We start from the raw sequence: 21,916 nt of genomic DNA on the forward strand, positions 1-21,916 counted from the left end.
TCACAAATGCCCATTGTACCTACTGTTCCATCCTCCTGGAGCATCATCCCTCCCCTCTTTGACTATTCAATTCTCTTCCATAAGCCTTCAGGTCAGGAGAATTTCATCAGAAATGCCTCCCCCAACCTCCTAGACCAGGCTCTTCCCTCTCTCATGGCCTGATGTTGCTTGTCCTTGCAGAGTTGGAATTTGACATGTGTTTTGTGTGGCTATCTCTGGGTGGGCAATGCCCTTGCCTGTCTTGTGTCATCATTTTATTCTCAACACCCAGCACATAATAGATACTCAATAAATATTTGTTCAATAAAGGAATGAATCCTGGCTTCAACTCTTATAAGCTATGTGTATTAGTCTGTTAGAGCTGCCATAACAAAATACCATGGTGACTTAAACAACAAAAATTAATTTTCTCATAATTCTGGAGGCTAGAATTCCAAGATCAAGGTGTCAGCAGGGCTGGCTTGCAAGCAACTGCCTTCTCACTGTGTCCTCACATAGCCTTTCCTCTGTGTGTGTACACAGAGAGAGAGAGAGAGAGATCTCTGATGTATCTTTCTCTTCTTATAAGGACACCAATCCTATTGGATTAGGGCCCCACCCTTATGACCTCATTTAACCTTAATTATCTCCTTAAAGGCCCTATCTCCAAACACAGTCACATTGCAGGTTAGGGCTTCAACATAAGAATTTTGGGGAGAGATAATTCAGTCCATAATGCTATATGACCTTAGATAAACTCCTTAATTTCTCTAAGCCTTGCTTCTCTCATCCCAATTGTTTGGGGGCAAGAGAGAATTTGATCATTAAATGACAGTAACTGAGATAATGTGTGTGAAGCACTTGACACATTATCTGACAGAGTAAAAGTTTCAGTTATTTTCTCCAGAAGCAGACAAGAATTGGAGAGTAAGTAGATTATTTGGGAGGTGAAGGAAACACCAGAAGGCAAGAGGAAAAGTGAGACAGGAAAGGGAAAACGGCCAATAAAATAAAGGGGACATTGTCTAACAAATCCCCATGGGGAGCAACTAGAGCTTCATCCCACTGGGGAAACTCAGGGACCTGTGTAGAACAAACACCACAGAGTCACCACCACCCCTAGGGCAAAGGAGCTGGGAGATTTCTGCACCAAAGCCCATCAGTCACGGTTAACGTCCATTCCCAGGGGTGTTAATCCTCCCACTTTCAGCCTGCTGTGCCTGTGGACAGCAGGCGTGGAGACCAGAGAAAACCTTCAGGCAAAGAGTTGCCAATGCTGGCTGTTGGAAGCCCTGTTGACTCTGAAATAGTAAGGCCTGAGGGGATCTGGGCGGGTCTTCCTCTGCCTGCTACAGTGGGCTATCAGGAAACTCTGGTTTTCTCTGTAATGGTGTAGTAGTAATTGTACTAGTAGTTTGAAAAACCCTAGAGATGCTGCTTGACAAAAGGGTTCTAGGGCCAAACAAGTCTAAGGAATGCTTGTTACATGGTCGTCCTCAGAGGAATTTGAAACTAAAACTCTATTGGTGTCCTCTGTTTGAGATCTTAAACTTTTTCTCATCCTGTGATTTCCAAACTTATTTACACAAAGACATTTCCAAGACTTACCTTTTAAGGAATGAAAGTTCTCTGATACATGCTTTGGGGATTATCAATTCTGGCTAATAGAGATGTGACTGTCAAGTATTGCAGAGATGTTTTTAATCTGTTCTCCACTGTAGTCTCAGATCAGTGCCTGACGCAGAGAAGGTGTTCAATAATTGTTTGTTGCAATAGACCCTTAAAGCAATTTCAAAAAAGAATCTGAAGATATTTTCAGTAACAGCAGTCTCATGGAAAATGACTGTCTAGTTCCCAAAATGACTGTTCGAAAGACTTTGAAAGAAAGTTCAACTGAATATCACTTGTTGAAATACTGGCCTAAAGGTTTTTTATTCTCCCGGCTTTGTTGCCCTTCATCTAAATGAAGCAGTGGACTTTCCTGAAAAATGAGGTCCCGTGCTGTTAGAATATTGTCCACTTCACAGGGGGGAGAAGCACTTCCTCCCCAGATCCATGTGTGAATGCAGATCAGGAAATTAATGGTACTAATGTCCCTCTGGTCTGATTTTGCTAAAAAGAGTGTTTCAACTTCTATTTCCTCCCCCTACACTTCGCCCTTTTATTGGATGCCAAAGTTTGCAGCTGTGACCCCACTATAGGGTGAAAAGAATCAAATTCGAGTACTTCTGACAAGTGCATCCCCTTTAGCCTGATGCCAGGCAGAGCTGGCTATTTGTTAGCCCTCAAATGTCAGCTGGGACCAGTGTGAGTCCTTGTCACTATTTCTCATCCTCTGACAAGACCTAAGGCCTTTTTGAGCCTGATGCAGTTGCTTCAGCTGCAACAAAGCTACGTGAGAAATGGGATTTGCAACAAATAGGCTTTTCTCTGTAGATCACTGCTCCAGCTGGGCATCCCTACTATTTTTATCCAACAGTCCTAAGAATGGCAACATCACTGGCAACTCATTGTTTGTCGATCATTATTACAATGAAAGGTTTGAAACCCTAATTATTACTCATTCTTTGGAGCTGAGATAGAGGCCTGGGGCTGTAAAATAAGTTTGTTTGATTGCCTACTTGATCAGCCACTTGTATACCCAAATGCCCATTTCTTAAGAAGGAATATTTCCTGGGAAATTGCTTATCTTCCTAGCTTTTGTAAAAGGCAGGAGCTAGTACTTAGTAGCATTCTCTTCAGACCCTACAAATGGAATTGTTAGCATTTCTAGATAAGTTAAGAGTGAAAAGAGGGAACTCTGACCATCCAGGTTGTCAAGAGTTAAGTCCCCCTGGTCTTCTTTGAAGAAAGATAATGTGGAAGAAACAGTCTGTAAAGATGGTCTATCCATACCTGGTAACCCAAAGAGTGGGTTATTATGTTGCTGAGAGGGTTGCTGGTGTCACTTGGAGCCACAGGGGTAGGTAATCAATGTGGATGATACACATTGACAATGGACAGAAGCATTTCTGAGACCAAACTTATTTGGGAAACAAGGGATATGTTGCCTTTCCTTAGTCAGATGTTGGCCTGGCTACTGCTTACCAGTGACCCTCGTTTTGTAGTTTAGTCATGTGTCTTCCCCATCCTCTTTGCTGAAAACCCCCTGGAGAGAAACTGTAAAGTCTTCCTAACATCCTTTTGCTGTTTGTCTTCTGTGTTTCCTCTGTGATTTGGTTCATCCTAAGTTCAAGAATAATATCTACATTCTTCTAGGAAATGGTAGTTTTTCTGGAACAAGTGACAGTCTGTGAATGGGGAAGGGAAGGGATAATGATTTTGTCTACAGGACAAGAACCACTGGTACCTTCTTAATGAATAGGGTGGAAAGGGTGAGGAGTTTGGATTCAGACTTAACCATAAGAAGGAATGTCAATTCCTTTATCATCTGAAAGGTTTTTCTTGTCATTTCTCGATAGCCAGCTATAAATTTTTAAAAACCTATGTTCTCAATCATTATGCTACACTGCCCTTACCCAAGGTCAATGTCTTCAGATTACTTCATTCTTGAAGTTTAACTTGATTATTTCTTTACAATCATGTAAACATGTTTATATATTGAAGGTTAAGCACACCAACATGAGATTTGAGGCTTAAAGGCAAATACATAGAGTGCAAATCCAGCTGTGAAAATTTTCTTAATCTGTTTCATGAGTTCACTTACCAGTCATAATGTAGCGAGAGATCAGTTTCTGGAGTCAGACCTGTGCTCAAATCCTTGCCACACCACCTCTTAGCTCTATAGCCCTGGGAAAATTACTTAAACTCTCTGTGTCCAATTTTCCTCAACCATAAGAGGAAATTAATAAGACCAAATTCGTGGGGTCGTAAAATTAACAATAAAGTGACCACTAAAACAAAAGCTTTACTCAATTTCTCTTTCCTTTCAGATTTTATTCTACCTCTCTTCCTCACTTTATAGCCAAATTTATTGCAAGAATTGTCTCCATGTGCTTGCTCCATTTCCTTCGCTCTTCCTCTCCTCTTCACCCTACTCCAGTCTGTTTTCTGCCTCAACCTGAATACATGTTCTTTGCCCCCAAACTTACTATCTTCTTCCTATGTCCCTTAACTCAGTGAATGACACAACCATCTGATCCAGGGATGCATTTATGATGCCTCCCCCTCTCTCCTTATTCAGTCCATTTCCAAATTCTGGCTATTTTACACCTAAATATCTCATAAATCTGGCCTCTTCTCTCCATCTCCATGGCCACCATCACCTCTTGCCTGGACTACTGCAAGAGATTCTTAATTGGTCTACTCTCATCCACCCTGCCACCTATCCGTTCATTGTCTCCACCATGACCAGTGCATCTCTCCTTTGTGGCAAGTTACATTTGTTTACTTGACCATTTGGTTAATTCCTATCTCCCCCACTAGGATGTAAGCTCCATGAGGTCAGATATTGCGTCTGACTTTGCTTACCACTCTGGTGCTTAGCATCAAGTCTGGCATAGAGTGAGGGCTAAGTAAATATCTGTGGAATGAATAAAGCATCTGCCACATAATATGTACTCCTTAAATGGAAGTTCCCATTGTTGTCATTGTCATCATCATCATCCCCATCATCACCAGGTGATTTTTTACAGAAATACTCTTTCCTCTTCAGGTTATAGCAGACTGAACGTTGGGATCTAAGAATAGTTCCCAATATAATGGCAATTTTAGTTGTCATCGCACATTGTACATTGACACTGAATCACGGAGAAGACCTCAATTACTCCTATTGGCTTGTTTGAGCATCAGTTTCCTGATGACTGACTTTCAGCTTCCTAATGAATATATTAAAATAGAACTCTAGAGATTATAGGTACAGAAGATGTATATTTAGACCTTGGGTTTCTTTCCCTCCCTGCACCCCATCCTCCACTTTGCACAGAGGTTTTAGTGCTAATTTGAGATCATTCTGAAACTTCATCCACTTTATCTTAACATACATATCAACATTTTCCATCTAATTTTGATATAAATACCTCCACAACAATTAAGCTACCTCCTAATTGACTGAATTATCTGTAATTCCTCAGCACTCAGTCTCTTACATCACGCGCCATAAGAGGAAAGAAGGAAATAACCTGTTTTTAGGAGAGGGTTATGGAAAAACTTTGGAAAATAAATAGACATGGAAGTCATAATTTCAAGTAGAGCTGTGAGTGCAGAATTTTGTAGAAGAAAAATTAAAAAGTAGAACTACGGTTATATGACTACTATCTCCACCTTTTGTTTCATTTTGTGCAGATTGTTTCCCAGAGAAAGCTGTCCAAATCTTTGTTGAAGCACGGGAACACGGCAGGGAAATCCTCCATCACGGTAAGCCCTCCCTAAGCAGCCGTCTGCCCAGGTGCCCAGATGGAGCTGGCTGGTCCAAAACCAATGCGTGGGAAGCAAACCCTCTGGCTATCGGGAGTTGATGCCACAATTGCTCAACTATCCAAGTCACCCTTTCTTTTTTCCTTCTTTCTCCTTCCTCCCCATGCAGTTTTGACCCTCCGACCCCTAGGAAAAAGGTGTAGAAAAAGAATTTGAAAGTGAGGCCATTCACTTCTACTAAGCACTTCTGCAATTAATATGTAGGTTTTAGCGGGGGACAAAGATGAAGTTGTGAAGCACAGTAAGAATGTGGAGTGGAGGTTTCCAATTCTTCAAAGCTACCTATCCTTGCCTCTCCTTTTTTTGAGAATTAAAAATGTGCTCTAAGAGTTTATACCAAAATCCTTGTCAGGAATTCTCTGTTCTTAGGAGTTAAGGGCTTAGATCCTTATTCTTTCTCTCTCTTTCTCTCTCTTCTGTCTCAGAAAGCCCAGGGACAATCTTTTTAAAAACTATAAATTAGAACATTTCTTTGATAACCATTTAACCATTGATCTGCAAGGGACGTAGGGACCAGTTTATTCCCCCATCCTTTGCTGGTCTGACTCAAAACAGTGGAGAAATATTACTCCTCCTCCTACTTTGTAACTTCCCCTCCACCAAAAAAAAAAAAAAAATGTGTATATATGTATATATAATTATTTATGGAAGTGCCGTCCAATGCTGTGTGCAATTCTTTTAGAGAAAGAAGCTCTTCCTAACTGCTGCTCCAAGTATCTCTTCTTCCAGCTTACGCCCCATCTCTCATATTCTCAGCTCAGCGTAAATGAAATCTGGTTATCTACTGTTGTCTATTCTAAGGAGTTCTCTTGTACACCTGGAAATGCTATGCCATGTTCACTAGGGTTGTGGAAAACTCCTTGCCCAACATCAGTCTTTGTTGATTTTTGGACCAAACAGGAGCTAAATTTGTTCATGAATTCCTTGGCTGAGTGGTCCAACCACTACTGCAGCTGATGCGTGCTTTTCCTATAGGTGATTGCTGAAGAATTATCCGGCAACGATGACTACGTTGAACTTGCATTCAATGCACGGAAATTGGATGACAAGGTAAAGTGTTTGGCATTAACCTTATTGAAGGAAGTAATAAAACTAGCACACAAAGTTTAATCAGATTTCTCCCTGCAGCTATTTTTTCCCTTTCAACCCACATTATTAAACAGATGAAAGATTTCAGAGAGGTCTGCAAAGTAAGACTTCCTCCCAGTTGAGAAGCAGTTAATGAGAAGAGGGAGGGACTATAATTAAAACATGCCAGTTTTATTACACCAAGACTTCATTTGTTCCCAACTGCCACAGGTCAGATGTGCACAGGTAAATATGATTTAACTCCATTGTTAGGGACATTTCAAAGGAAAAGAGAAGACATGAAAGGAAAGAAAAGCGATATTTATTAAGCACCTATATTTGCCAGGTGCAGAGTTAAGAGTTTTTTGTGCACTATCACGTTTAGTCATTTTTATAAATCCTATGTAACAGGTATTATTAACCCTGTTGCAGATGAGGAAACAGATTCAAAGATGAAGCAGCTTGTCTAAGGTCACTCCATGTGTTAGTCCCGATAACCCAAGAAACAGACACCAAGACAGGATTAAATACGCAAGGATTTTATCAGGAGAAATGCCTGAGTGGGGACCACAGGGAGAACATCTGGGAGAGACGGCAGACTACAATGCAAGTCTGACCATGAGTAAAGGAGAGCGGGAGAGAAGGGTGGGTGGCAGTGTCCTGGAATGCCATGCAGTCTAAGGAAGGTTCAGCAAGGCCATCAAGGAATCCTAGAGCCAAAATCAGCAGCAAGAGAGTCCCATGTCTCCCATGCCTGCCTTAATGTCCCCTACACACGCAGTCACTGGCTGGAGCAGCCCCTGGGAAGGCTGGCCTCGGTGCAAGTGCAGGGGGGGATTTCAGAGCAGAGCAGCTGGGGCCTCTGGTCTGTTACACTCCCTGTAGTGAGAGGTCTGCAAAGCACATTCTCATGGCCACCGTACCCTGCCAGTAAGTGGTAAAACTGAAGTTTCGGTTCTGTGTCAGTCTGACTGCCGTCTGTATTCTTTCTATGGTATCTCACAACTTCCACCTAATCATAGGCCATGTTACTCCTATTTATATAGAAAAAGTTCTGCAGTCTCCACCCCTTAAAAAAAAGATGTCCTCCCCAACCACACCATATATTTATGATTTCCCTCCAACCATAGCCTCAACTCAAAAAAAAAATCACACCAATAAATATATTCACAAAGGACTCCATTTTCCTGGAGTGCAACTAGAGAATTGGAGATTTGGGGATGTGGCACTACTTTTTCAAACAATTGCTTACAGGCATTAGGCTGGAAAAGGTAAAACGATGTCTCGTGTAATTCCCTGAAATCTTAAGCAACAGCTTATATTCTGGCGTATCTCGTTCACTTTCACCTACAAAAAGTACTCAGCCTATTTATATATTCATTAATTCACTCTTATTTGTTCATTAATTCACTCATTCATCATTCATTTACCAAACCTTTGTTGCATGCTTGTTATGTATCAGGTGGCGGGAAAAAGACATACTTTAAACCACACTCACACTCACAACCTGGAATTCACCATCTAACTAAGTAAAACAGAAATTGAAACAATGAATGATATAATACTATAGCTGTGATAGGATGTAACTGATGTATAATCACAAATCACAAAATCACACAAATCACAAAATCACAAAAGGGTAATTCATTTTGCCTGGGAACATCAGGAAAGACTTTATGCTTATAAACAAATTATATTTGGATTTTTTTAGTGTCCTGATTGTGCAGATTGTGTGAAACTTTCACAAACTGCTCCCTTTTGACATTAGCATGAGCTGGGCTCTGGGAGCTGCAGTGTGCATTGATGTCGGTTGGGTATAAGCTTTTAACCCTCACTTACTTGTGACTGTTATGCTCCTTCTCCCCCATCATCTCCCCAAGTTTCGGAATAATTCACCAAACCACTTTCTAGTCTATTTCTTGGTGCCATTATAAGCCATTGGGTCAGTGGGTAGCAGTTTTAAGCTACTCACTTAATGGCTTATAATGGCTTCTTTCCACTTAGTAGTCTCTCAATTCCCTCTCGTTTGTCCTGTAACTGACTTATGTTGCAGTGCAAAGGGGCTTGGGAGGTTGTTAGTGGGCCCATTGGCTCTAAGGTGTTGAACAGTTTCCCTTCGTTCACATGAACACTTGCTCACAAAACTGAAAGAGCCCCATGTAGCACTTCATATGGTTCTAGATGGCCATTCCCACTCTTGCCTGCACTGATTGTCCAGGGTCCTGGTCGCTGCTCCAGTGCTGTAGACTCCAGGTCCTTCATAATACGGTGGCATCTTACCCAGACTTCTTAGTAATCCAGAGAGGAGCAGGCTCTGTTCAGAACAAAGCAGAGTCCCCTGCTCTAGTTTGGGCTAGAAAGTGAATAGTCTTAGGAGGAAAGAGGGCAAAGTTGTAGAATTAAGGAGTAAGTTGATACCCTGAAGATCATCTCATACAACCTCTTCAGGAAACAAAGGTTCTGCAAGGTCTGATGACTTACCCAAGACACCACTGCTGCACTGGTTATCTATTGCTGCATAACACACTACCTCAAAACCTAGTGACTTAAATTAACAACTATTTTATTGTACGTCAGGGTCAATTTACAGAAATACAGGCAGGGTTCAACTGGGCAATACTTCTGCTCCTTATGATGTTGACAGAAGTCACTCAATGATACTCAGCTGGTGAAGGAGCTTGTTTAGAGATTCCAGTCTAGTTTACCCACATGCCTGGCACATGCGATGGCTGAAAGGCTGGGCTCAGCTGAGTCGGTCAACCAGAGTGCCTACATAGTGGTCTTGGGTTAGTCACACTTCCTACATGGTGGCTGGCTTCTCCCAGAGAGAGCATCCTGAGAGAACCAGGCAGAAGCTGTGTGGCCTTTTCTGACCTAGCCTTGGAAGTCACGTGTCATCACTTCTGCTGCCTTCTGTTGGTTACAAGTGAGTCATAAGACCAGCCCAGAGTCAAGGAGAGGGGAGTTAGACTCCAAACCTTGATGAGGGAGTGGCACAGTCATATTGTAGAAAAGCATGTGTACACTGGACATTGTGATGGCCATTGTTGGAAGATACAATCTTCCACCATATTTTTGTGATAGAACCAGAAGAAGACAATATAATTATTTCATGTCACAGATGGAAAAATAGTTCTGAGGTTCTCAAGGAAGACATCTTTCTAGATTTTAGCATTAAATGATGTTGTAGCTACCTACATTTTAGCAGTTGAACTTATCATATCTATTAATTGAGAAAATATATCATGACTAAAAGTCACCAAGATAAATAAATCTATTAATTAAAAAAATTTTTTTAATTAGTATCATGAGAGCAACTAATTTCTATATACATGTGAAAACTTGCAGTGTGAATATGTGGGGAAAATATGCTGTATCCAATTCAGACAATGGTTATAGGAGATCTGGATCCCTAGTCCTTTTGCAGTAATTCTGGTAATCCCCAGGTATCCAAACACCTCAGGTAGGAAGCCTCTAGTCTAATACAATTGCCTTCTTTTACAGATGAGAACATCAAGGTTCAGAGATGTGAAATGACTTACCCAAGGCCACACACACACACACACACTCACAAATAATCAATGACAGAGAGGGACTCAATCTGGTTGCCTAAATAAAATCTAAATCTTCCTTCAGGGCAGAGGGTTAATGAATACAAGTTGGATTGATCTCAGGATACAGTGGACTTGGTAATATTCCCATGTATTTCGAGGAAGTAGAAAGCCAGGGAGAAGGGAGTTGAGGGTGTGCAATATGCGGCAGTCCTCAAAGTGTGGTCCAAGGTCACAAGACCCTTTCAGGGAATACATGAGGTCAAAACTATTTTCATAATAGTACAAAGACATTATTTTCCTTCTTCACTCTCATTCTCTCACACACGTGCAATGGTTTTCCAGAAGCTACATGATGCCTAATATCACAACAGATTGAATGTAAAAGCAGATATGAGAATCCTGCTGCCTTCTATTAAACCAGTCATTAAGTTGATTTGCAAAACTGTAAAATAATACCATTCTTCTGACTATGTTTTAAATTTGGAAAATATAATTATTTTCCATTAAAGGTGCTATTTTTGTTATGATATAGTGGGTTTATTTTTATTATTTTTAAAAGGATGCAACAAATGAATATTTTTTAAATTTCCATTTTAATTTATAATGTACTAAATATTAATAGATGTAACCCTCATAAACAAAGGCTCTTTGGGGTCTTTGATAAATTTTAAGAGTGTAAAGGGGTCCTAAGACCAAAAAGTTTGAGAACCACTGTTGTAGGGTATACTGGGAAGCACTAAGTACTTTTGCAAACCGCAATGACAAAGAAATGCCCCTTTTCTTTTGATAGAAATAGTCATTTTTAACTTGCCTTTCCAATGCTGTTCAGCAGACCAGCAGCCATCTACCTAAGATGGAAATCCAGAGTCCTTGAAGTCTGAGAGGTAGTCTTCAATGAGAGCCACACGTTAGCAAATCTAACAAAGTAGATTAGGCTTGCAAGAAAAAACTTATTTATCTAACGTTAATGCATTTCACTTAGTGGAGAGAGGAGCTTTCTAACTTTTAAAGCACATTTATTACATTAGCATCTAGTTGGCAATTAATCTAACAAGTGGAGATATGAATGTAATTACTTTGGAACATTCAAGCTGACGAAGTATTTTTTCTCCTCCCTTTCCTGAGAAAGTATGCACATTGGTGTGTTGGAACTGACTCTTTACACTGGTGGTCTCCACATCTGTAATAGTAATCATTATAGACTGCATTTTTCGTGTTCCCATGATGCTAGTTTGATGGAGTGCTGTATAAGCAAACAAACCTGTCTCTAAAGCAGAGGTCGGCAAACTTTTTCTATAAAGGGCCAGAAGGTAAATATTTTAGACTTTGCAGGCCATATAGTCTCTGCCCCAACTACTCAGCATTGCCTATGAAGCACAAAAACAGCCATAGACAATACATAAATGAATGAGTGTGGCAGTGTTCCAATAAAACTTTATTCACAAAAACAGTCAGTGGGCCGGATTTGGGCCACACACCATAATTTTATGACCCCTGTTCTAAGCAATGTTAAATCTCTACTTACTATACTGCAGTAGATTTTACTGTATTCGAGTATGAAAACTAATCCAGCCTGCATTAATGATAGCAAGTTATAATTAATGAGCATTTACAATGTACCGGGTGTCAAGTGTCTAACCTACATTATCCCCAAAACTCATAACTGTATTCTCAAAGGTGAGTATTATTATTTCCATTTTACAGATGAAGCATAATAAGGTTAAATGATTTGCCCAAATTCACAAGGCTAGGAAACTGTGGAGTCTGGATATGACCCCACATCTTTCAGACAATCTTTTCTAGTTTCAATATTCTATTTTCAAGATCACCGTCTTGGAAATGCACTGCTTCCTTTTCTATTCCAAATCTCAGTTGATTGCTTATTGCCCTCTCGCTTGACTCAATTTCTTTCACATTGGACTAAAAGGGCAGATCAATATGGCCTCCAAGTTATTAAAAAATTTCACCATACCAAACTTCAGTATGCCTATATTATTAATCTGCATTGCACTAAACTGTCCCAAGGGCCATCTTAATGCTGATGGTCAAACAAAGAAAGCTGAAAATTCCAGATTGTGGTCAGGTAGCCATGCTGTTAGACCCAGAGTTCTTGTTTTTTTTTTTTTTTTTTATAATTTTATTTATTTATTTATTTTTCCCCAAAGCCCCAGTAGATAGTTGTATGTCATAGTTGCACGTCCTTCTAGTTGCTGTATGTGGGACGTGGCCTCCGCATGGCCGGAGAAGCGGTGCGTCGGTGCGTGCCGGGGATCCGAACCCCGGCCGCCAGCAGCAGAGCGTGCACACTTAACCGCTAAGCCACGGGGCCGGCCCAAGAGTTCCTGTTTTTAAGCTACAAATTTCTGACAGTACATTTAAGATATTTTTGAGCTGCTTGTGAGTTGTCTTATTTCTAGGAATCAGATGCCTTCTTAATAGTAATCATCCCTGATATTTGTATAGTGCTTTACAAAGTGTCCTCATGCGTTCTCTCTTTTACTGATAATCATCATAGCAGCAACATTCTTTGAGTGCTTATAGTTTCTTTTTTAATTTTTTATTTTTATTTATTTTATTTTTTTCCCCCAAAGCCCCAGTAGATAGTTGTATGTCATAGCTGCACATCCTTCTAGTTGCTGTATGTGGGATGCGGCCTCAGCATGGCTAGACAAGCGGTGCGTTGGTGCGCGCCCGGGATCCAAACCCGGGCCACCAGCAGCGGAGCGCGCGCACTTGACTGCTAAGCTGCAGGGCCGGCCCTAGTGCTTATACTTTTTGAATGCCAGGTGCTAGACTCAACACTTCACTTGCATCAGCTCCTCTAATTCTTCCACATTGCCATGAGGCAGAAGGTGGTACCCTCTACATTTATGGATAAGGAAGCTGAGACTTGAGGAAATTAAGTATCTTGCCCCAGATCATCCAGATTGTATATGGTGGAATCAGGATTTGAAAGCGCTCCTAAAGCCAGTGTGGTGCATGTTAGATTTTCAATTACTTAAGGGCAGAGATTGTATCTGATCTTTCTTTCCTTGATTTATAGTAAGTCCTCCTGACAACTCCGTGCTAACCATAAATAATATTTTAAAATAATGTCAAATAAAATAGAAGCAGCATTGCAATATACTACCAAGAGAAAAAAAATAAGGGACTAAATATATAGAGTATGATTATAGTATACTCTATATACTCTATAGTATATAGAGTATAATTACAAATATATTTTTTTAAAGGGAAAATTTTGTTTAGATTCTAGAAAAACATTTACTAAAATGTTATTGATAGTTGTGGAATTATGAGCAAGATTATGGACTATTTTTTTCCTTTTTTCTATTTTAGTCACCTTTTTTCTATTTTTAAATAAAAATGATTTAAAAAAAGTTTAAAATTATCATAAAAGGAAAAATAAAAATAACTGAGTTCCTCCAGTGTGGTTAGCAATTTTTATGTACAATTCACACATTCTCGAGGGATCAACAATCTATTTAAGGAGGCAAAGCCTGAAGCTCCTAGAGAAGAGCACCTAAGAACAAGCTAATGTGGCCCAGACCCGTTAGGGAAGGGGGTGGAGAGAGAGGTTCCAGTTCTTCGAGATGAGTGTTGAAACAGAAATAGGCTCGAGGGGCGAATGTCTTGAGTAAATCTGTAGAGGTAGGAATCAGCTAGAAGTTTGTCTTGGAGGAAAAAGGGGCCATTTTGATGGAGAGACAAGGTTTGCAGCACAGACTTATTGATGAAAGCAGCCGTTGTGGGTTCTTGACAAGATGAAGGCTGCCGTAATCAGGCACCTTCAGAAATAGAGCAGAAGGGTATTTTCCAGACTCTGGGTGTTTTGGACCAAGGTGTTCGGTTCCTGGTTGGGTCAGGAGGACAGCCAAGGGGAAGACAGATATCCCTACCTCCCATCGCTTCTCTTTCTAAGCTATCCCACAAAGTTTCTAGACTGATATTCTTCACTACAGGGCCAATCATATTATTTTCCTGCTCAAAATCCTTCAGTGACTCCCCACTGGCTCTCAGGGCAAGTGCAAGGACTTCAGATGAGCATTTAAGGCCCTTCACATCATGGAGCAGGCTTTGCCAGCATTGTCTCAAACTCCTCCCCTACGTCCTTAGGCTGCAGTGTAACTAACTACTTGGTGGGCCCCCTCTATGTTTACTCTTTCACAGCTTCATTCAGTCTGTTCCCTCCCTGGAAATATACTCCTCACAACCATATTTTCCAGTCAAAATCCATCAACTCCCCCTCTTCTCTGTTACACATTTATTCATTCATTCATTCATTCTTACTTAGCCCTTGGTTATGTTTATTTGTGTACTTGTCTTTCCACCAAACTAGATGGTACTTTGGAGGACTGAGAAGAGATTATCCATCCTTATATCTTAACATCAAACACAAAGTTTCCATGATCAGTATATCCTCTGAGAATATTTTGTTGAGCTGTAGACTAGGATGGCTATAGGCTTTATTCTGCTTTGCTGCAGTCTAGATTTCTCAGGGGAAAAAAATCACCTGGTGAAATACATAATAAGAGTGTGATGACTAAGTCTGTTGCTCAGATAGCCTCCTATTCTATACCATTTCTTTCTTTTATTTATGTATTCATTCATACATTCAATAAACACTATGTACCACTAAAAGCTAGACGCTATGGAAAATGCTGAGGAAATGGTAGAAATAGAAAAGAAAATAAGACATAGTTCCTCCTCTCTGAGAGTTTATAATCTATTGGGGTAAAAATCAAGTTTAAAAGAAGGATATGGATAGGTCTGCTTCCAGTAATAAAGTACCTGTTTGTTTTACATTATTCTCCCACTGAAAACAATTATAAACACTGGATAAGACACAAGAGACATCTGTTTGAGAATCCTAAGGCAGGCAAGATTTGAGGGGCCAAGAAACTGGAGAGAAGAGAGATTCATTGAGGTGATACAGACATTCTATGCATATTTTCCACTCAAGACAATTCCTCAAGGCTGATTCGTAAAATACTGTGGATAGACAAGCTGGGACGCCTAGCAGAAAATAGCTACTAAGAAATAGAGAAATTGAGCAGAGGAACTGGGGAAGCAAAGTGAAGTCCAGGTTACTGAGAAAACTAGGGCTCAGGATTCATAGGTGCTTCAGAGAAGGGAAGTAGTCCAACAGTCTGAGTGACTTATCCTCTCAGGCGCTCACTAATTAGCAAATAGCAGCATAGAGAGAAATGGAACAAAAAGCTAGAGCCAAGAGATTACGGAGACAAACAGAGCCTTTGAGAATCTCACAAATGAAAATTAGCGTTGAAGGCTTGTCAAGGAGGAACAGCTCTCATAAACATTCAGCCTTTCAGTTGAAGCCCTTTAAGGATTATACCCGAGGAGTAAAGGAATCAGAAATAGATGGGGCCTTTACAGACTTGAAAAAACCAACTTCTAAATAGCTCAGTGACTGCCTCCATTCTAACTGCTTGCCAGGAGCTACAGACTCATCTAAATCCTTTATAATCTTTTTTACATAATGTCTAGTGTTTAATAAAAAACAAACAAGCATACCAAGAGTCAGAGCCAAGAGACAGACAATAAAAACAGACCCATAGGTGATCCAGATATTGTAGTCATGAGATGTAGGCTTTATAATAACTGTAATTAACATGTTTAAGACAGAAGATACATTGCTTCTCAAAGAACTGGCATTTGAATTGATCTTTGAAGAATACTTTGGATTTCAATCACCCAAGTTCTTGCTTCTCGAAGGACTTGGAGTTCAGATGCAGCTCGTTCTAGCCAAGGGTGGGTCGGAGGGATGAAGAATAAAGCAGGGAAGGGTCAGATCCAGAGGTATTTGATCCAGGGCTGGATCAAATGTGTTTGTGCAGGGGGGAAGGAAAAAACTCATTTCTGTTTATCTGTCTATTTTAGGATTTCTTCAGTAAATCTGACCCATTTCTGGAAATTTTTCGTATGAATGATGATGCAACTCAGCAGCTCGTGCACCGAACTGAGGTGAGAAGAGACATCTTCAGCTGTGCCATCTCATCTCCTAAGATGATAAATTGACCTGTGTTGAGAAACCCCTTACATTTCTTTCTTTCTTTTTTTTTTTTTTTTGTGAGGAAGATCAGCCCTGAGCTAACATCTGATGCCAATCCTCCTCTTTTTTGTTGAGGAAGATTGGCCCTGAGCTAACATCCGTGCCTATCTTCCTCTAGCTTATATGGGATGCTGCCACAGCATGGCTTGAAAGGAGTGCATCGGTGCGTGCCCGGGAGCCAAACCCGCGAACCCCGGGCCGCCGCAGCAGAGTGCATGCACTTAACCGCCTGTGCCACGGGACCGGCCCCCCTTACATTTCTTAATGTCTGTAGCTATACACTCAGACCTGGAGTCCTCACTGTCCTCAAAAGGACTCTTTACTCTCAATTTAGATGTTAGAAGAGAAGACCCTCTCTCACCCAAATTTTTCATTATTGACCTTCAATGCAGACAGCAACTTATTAATAATAAAAATATGAATGCTAGCTAACATTTAATGAGAGTGACTAGGTGCTAAGCCTTGCACTCAGTGATTTTATATGCATTATTTTATTTACTTCTCACAACAATCCCTTCACATGATTATGATTACCCCCATTTTACAGTTGAATAAACTGAACTTTTAGAAAGTCAAGTCACTTACTCAATTCTCACAGTTAGCAAGGGGTGGAGCTGAGGTTTGAATTGAGTTTGTTTGACCCTGAGCCAATTTCCACTTTTTATTTTATTTACAAGCTAGTCCAAGAGAGATTCTGTGGGGGTGAGAAGTACGTTGATAAGGAGGAAGTGGGGTAGTTGTGATGAATGACGTGGAGCTGGGAGAACACTCTGTTGTGCTTACACGCCACTGGGGGGGTAAAGGAAGAAGGAACCCTCGTGACTTTCATAGGGTGATGGTAGGGTGCCATGTTCCCACTACCCCACACTAGAAATCCAGTTCCATCGGAAGTAATAGAGTTGCAGGTAGCATTAGGGGAACTTTTCATGTCATACTTAAGGTAGACAAGAATTAAATAGTCTTGGATGGGCTAGTATGTGGATATCATCTGGTGCATAGTTGGCATTTAATAAAATGTGTTTAATAAAAGCATGAATAAATGAATGCACTTTAGTATAGAAAGTATGTCCACTACATGTTATAGTACAATGTGATTCTCTGGAACTTAATCCCTTGGGAATAGTTTGAGGTGCAACTGGGACATTTTCCCTGAGTGGCACCCCATCACCACCACCAAATAGAGTCATTATCACACATAAAGATTTCTCTGGTGAAACAAACTTCTCTCAGGAGAAGTAAATAAATGGGGAGAATCAGAAGCAGTATCCATTCGAGCTTTTGCTCCAGTCAGTGAAGGGGCCTTAATGTGCAGGGAGAGAGGAGGTGAGTGGGATGTTGTCGGACTTCTCTCACAAGATCCTCCTTTCCTTTGCTCCTGACAGCATTCCTCTTCTCATTATTGATATTGGTAAATGCTCCTATTCCCAAGAATCTCTAGAACTTTCCTCCATATGCCATTGCTGAGGGGGTCCTGGAGTCTCACAAGAAATGTGATTGTAAAGTTTTCCAGAGAGTCAAACAACATAACATTGATTTTTCCTCTTTCTTACTCGATAGATACAAAATCAATACCAGAAAATACTGTTCTCTTGGGGGAAGCACACATATACATACACATACAGAGAGACAGATTTTAATTTCAGAGGAAATTTCTATTTGAAAGTTTGATCTGCAAAAGTTTTTCAAAACTGTTGCAATGGAATGTCTTCACTTCCTATTATTTTTCTATAAAGGTGAGAATTTAAATTAGCCCAAACAATTTTACCTAACCTTTCTTCTCACCATCACTCTGATCATCCCCAGGGTATCAGAGCACAAGACAAAGTCACACAGAAACATTATTTTTCTACTTTGATGCGTTAGAAGAAACTTAATAATGAGTCCATGATATAATCAATAATTCATACTTATATTAAGGAATCCAGTACAAGAGAGAATCACTTATAAAATAATTATGTGATTTAGAGAATTAATTTTTTTATAATACTCAGACTTCTGCTACATGAAAACTTCATAGGAAGAAAAGTCAGTATGACAGAATTCCATTGAACTCTATTTGTATGTCCCCTAGAGCAGTGGTTCTCAGAGTTCATGCATCAGAATCACCTCAGGGGCCTACCTCCAGAGTTTTTGTCAGTAGGTCTCAGATGAGCCTAGGAGTGTGCATTTTTAACAGGTTCCCAGGTGATGCGGCTCCTGCTGGTCCAAGAACCACACCTTGGGAACCCCTGCCCTAGGGTACACAGTACAATCCTAGGCACAAAACAGATACTCAGACATTCTAAACCAAATTAAATTATTTAAATTTTGAATCATAGTGATGGCAGGAACAGACTTTACTCGTGTGGACTCTTGGGCAGGATTTAGCCAAGTTCATAATTAGTAAGCTGCCTTTGAAAGGGTTTCATTATGTTATAGACTTAGTTTGTAACACTGAAGATCTGAGATCTGCCCTGTTGTGCCTTACTAGGATATTCTAATTGAGATAGTGATAAGCTATGTCAGTATGCTCCTGAGATTTTTCTTCTAGAAACCTCCTCTGACTTGCAATCTGATCTAACTCAAGGTCACAGGTTACTAAAGACCATTCAATTCTTTAGCAGTAGAATTGTCTTGCCACACACCCCCACACCCACTAATAGCCTTTACCTATGCTGACCTCAATAGAAAAGAATTCATGCCATAGGACTGACAGTTCTGCAGAAGTGGGGATCCTTTATCAAAGGCCAGAGGCAGCCCCACCTCCTTAATCCCAGCCCCTTTTGATATAGAAGGGATCATCCCAGCATCCACATACCGGACAATTTATTGTCATTATTCATGAAACAATAGCTAACCCACTGATGGCAGGAATTCTGCCTATAATGACCTACTTAGTGGGCACACTTAAAAGATTTACTATTCCAAGTTTTCATTAAGGCACCTGTTCCAGACAATTGTCCTTTTCATAAGAACCACAGTGCTTCTCAAGCAATTTTTATGTTGAAATGTGAAATGTCAAGCATTTCCTCCCTCACCCACCACCCTTGCCTTTCTTTTCTCAGGTTGTGATGAATAACTTAAGCCCAGCCTGGAAATCATTCAAAGTATCAGTAAATTCTCTATGCAGTGGAGATCCAGACCGCCGACTGAAGGTCAGAAATCTATCTATGTCCAAGAAATGCAATTATTTATGTATTTAACCCTTCTCTTTCCCCTCAAGTGACTGGTGGCAAACCCAGAATTTTCTGTACCATTTACCCAAATCTCTTCGCATCTTAATGGAAGAATCGGGGCCTATTTCTTTTGCTAGAGCCATTGAAGCTCGTGAGACAGCCCAAGATAAATCCCAGTTGTGTTATATCAAGAGGCAAAGCCCATGGCTTCTCAGAGACAAACTGTGGCAATAAGTTCAGGGTATAATTGGGAGTTATTAAAAACACAAATATTGGGGCCGGCCCAGTGGCGCAAGCGGTTGGGTGCGCGCGCTCCGCTGCGGCGGCCCGGGGTTCGCTGGTTCGGATCCTGGGCGCGCACCAATGCACTGCTTTGGCGAGCCATGCTGTGGCGGCGACCCATATAAATTGGAGGAGGATGGGCACGGATATTAGCCCAGGGCCGTCTTCCTTGGCAAAAAAAGAGGAGGATTGGCGGATGTTAGCACAGGGCTGATCTCCTCACAAAAAAAAAAAAAAACACAAATATTGCTGTATCAATTGTTTATTGTTGCATAACAGACTACTCCAAAATTTAGTGGCTTTAGACAATAACCATTTTTTTAGCCTATGATTCTGTGCATTGGCAAGTTGAGTTCATCAAGGAGGTTTTTCTGTTGGTCTTGCTTGGACTCCTTCATGCATTTGCAGTCAGCTGCATATGAGCAGGGTGGCTTTTGGGTTTGGGTGGCTATCATCTGGAACGATTGGGGTGAGTGGGCCATTTGTCTCTCATCTTCTAACAGGCTAGCTTGGATTCATACGCACAGTGAACTTAGGGTTCCAAAAAACAAGAACGGAAGCTGCAAGCTCCCTTGAGGCCCAGTCTCAGTACTCACACAAGGTCACTTCCTCTGCATTCTATTCACCAAAGCAAGTCATATGGCCATCCCAAGTTCGAAGGGCAAGGAAATAGATTCCATGTTTTGATGAGAGGAGCTGCAAAGTATTGTGGCCATTTTTTTCAATCTGAACAAATGCCTTTTGAATATCATAGGAATGTAGAAGTTGAAAGAAAAGATGCATTGTGAGGGTCAGATGACCAAAGAAAGACAACAGGCTGAATGCCAGAACCAAACTCCAGGAGGCATTCTCAATGGTCCATGGTCTAGCCCTCCCTCTACCTTGGAAGTCCAGAAGTTCCATGTTGTCAGTGCCCCAGAATTGATTCTACCGACTCAGGATGACTAAGTAAGTTCAGTAGAGACTGGAGCCTACAAACTGAAAGGCTGATTGATTCGTGTTCAGTGAGAAACATGATCATTAGGCAGACTCAGCATCCATAGCAGTTTCACCAGGGCATTTTCTCCGTTAGGGCAAACCATGAGGAAGCTAATTGTCAGAAGGTTGCTGTGCTAGCCTGAAAGCAGAGCCAAGGATGCTGGATAACAGAGGTGGTTAATAGCTTCAGACCCTGAAAGCCTGGGCATCTACCTCCACTATGGGGGTATAGGTCCCTCAGGGAGACTGAACATTCACATTAACCTTTCAGGGCACCTAATACTCTGGAAAGTGTTAGATGGGCACCACCCATGTCTGTCTTTATAACTTTACATTTTCCTCACTCTTTTTGCCCCACAAACTTTCTTTTGGTGGATATAATTCTTTTGATTTGTCAATATTATCAATTAGATTAGAATCCTATCTGATTGGTTAGTTGCAGAGTCTTTAACACTTATATATAACCTTATATATCTTTGCTTAAGACCGTTCTGTGTGGATTTTGTGGTTGAACTCTCAGCAGACATGCTTGCTTTCATGTTCTTGAGGAGCAACTGAGAGTTGTCCCTACTATCTCCTGTAAGAGCCGAGATATTTCAAGCCCCAGTCCCCATTGGAACTGTGTTTCATGCCAAAATCAGGACCCTGGCTCTTTGGGCCTTCATGTGTAAGCTCATATGCAGAATGCCAAAAGCTAGAGCTTCAGCCATGGGGTGGGGATTATTACCTATACCATGAGCAGCACTCCACTCCCAGGGAGGTAAATGGCCCCTTTTGGGCAGAAATAAAATAATGCCTCCATTAGCCATAGATCAACTTTGTCATAGAGAGTTATTAACTGGATGAAAAGAGAGGTTAACTGTAATTGAATCAATAAAAATGCAGAAGAGCACTTTGTGGCCTCTTGAGTGCTCTGCTGTCTGTAGAGGAACAAGTGGGAATAAACTAGTTGATAGAGAGAGAGAGAAAGAAAAAGAGAATAAGATAAAGAGAAGAAAGTAAGGAAGGAAAGAAGGGAGGGAGGGAGGGAGGAAAAGAAAGGGAGGAAGGGAGGAAGAAAGGATCAGGGTTTCTCAACAGCTGCACTGTTGACATTTGGGTTTTGCTGCGGGGTCTGTCCTGCGCATCGTGGGTTGTTCAGCAGCATCCCTGGCTACTAGCTGCTAGTAGTACTCCATCCCCATCAGTCTTACAGCCAAAAGTGTATTCGGACATTGCTAAATGTTCTCTGGAGAGTAAAATTGCTTCGATTGAGAACCGCTGGTATAGAGCAATGGTTTTAAAACTTAGTATACATCAGGGTCACCTAGAAGGCTTGTTAAAACACAGATTGCTGAAGCTTACCCCCAGAGTTTCTGATTCAGGGGGTCTGGGGTGGGCCTGAGAATTTGCATTATAACAAGTTCCTGGGT

General features: G+C 41.0%; 1 protein-coding gene across 1 annotated transcript in view; it reads left to right on the top strand.

The window, feature by feature from the left end:
• The window catches only part of CPNE4 (copine 4), a 456,919-nt gene that overhangs the window by 312,864 nt on the left and 122,139 nt on the right, over positions 1-21,916 (top strand). The window contains exons 4-7 of the mRNA XM_058553151.1: positions 5,263-5,334; positions 6,370-6,444; positions 15,918-16,001; positions 19,134-19,223. Of these exons, the coding sequence (XP_058409134.1) occupies positions 5,263-5,334; positions 6,370-6,444; positions 15,918-16,001; positions 19,134-19,223 (321 nt within the window). The remainder of the gene's footprint in view (positions 1-5,262; positions 5,335-6,369; positions 6,445-15,917; positions 16,002-19,133; positions 19,224-21,916) is intronic.

Source organism: Diceros bicornis, chromosome 2 (genome assembly GCF_020826845.1).
Source record: "Diceros bicornis minor isolate mBicDic1 chromosome 2, mDicBic1.mat.cur, whole genome shotgun sequence".
Classification (NCBI taxonomy): Eukaryota; Metazoa; Chordata; class Mammalia; order Perissodactyla; family Rhinocerotidae; genus Diceros; species Diceros bicornis.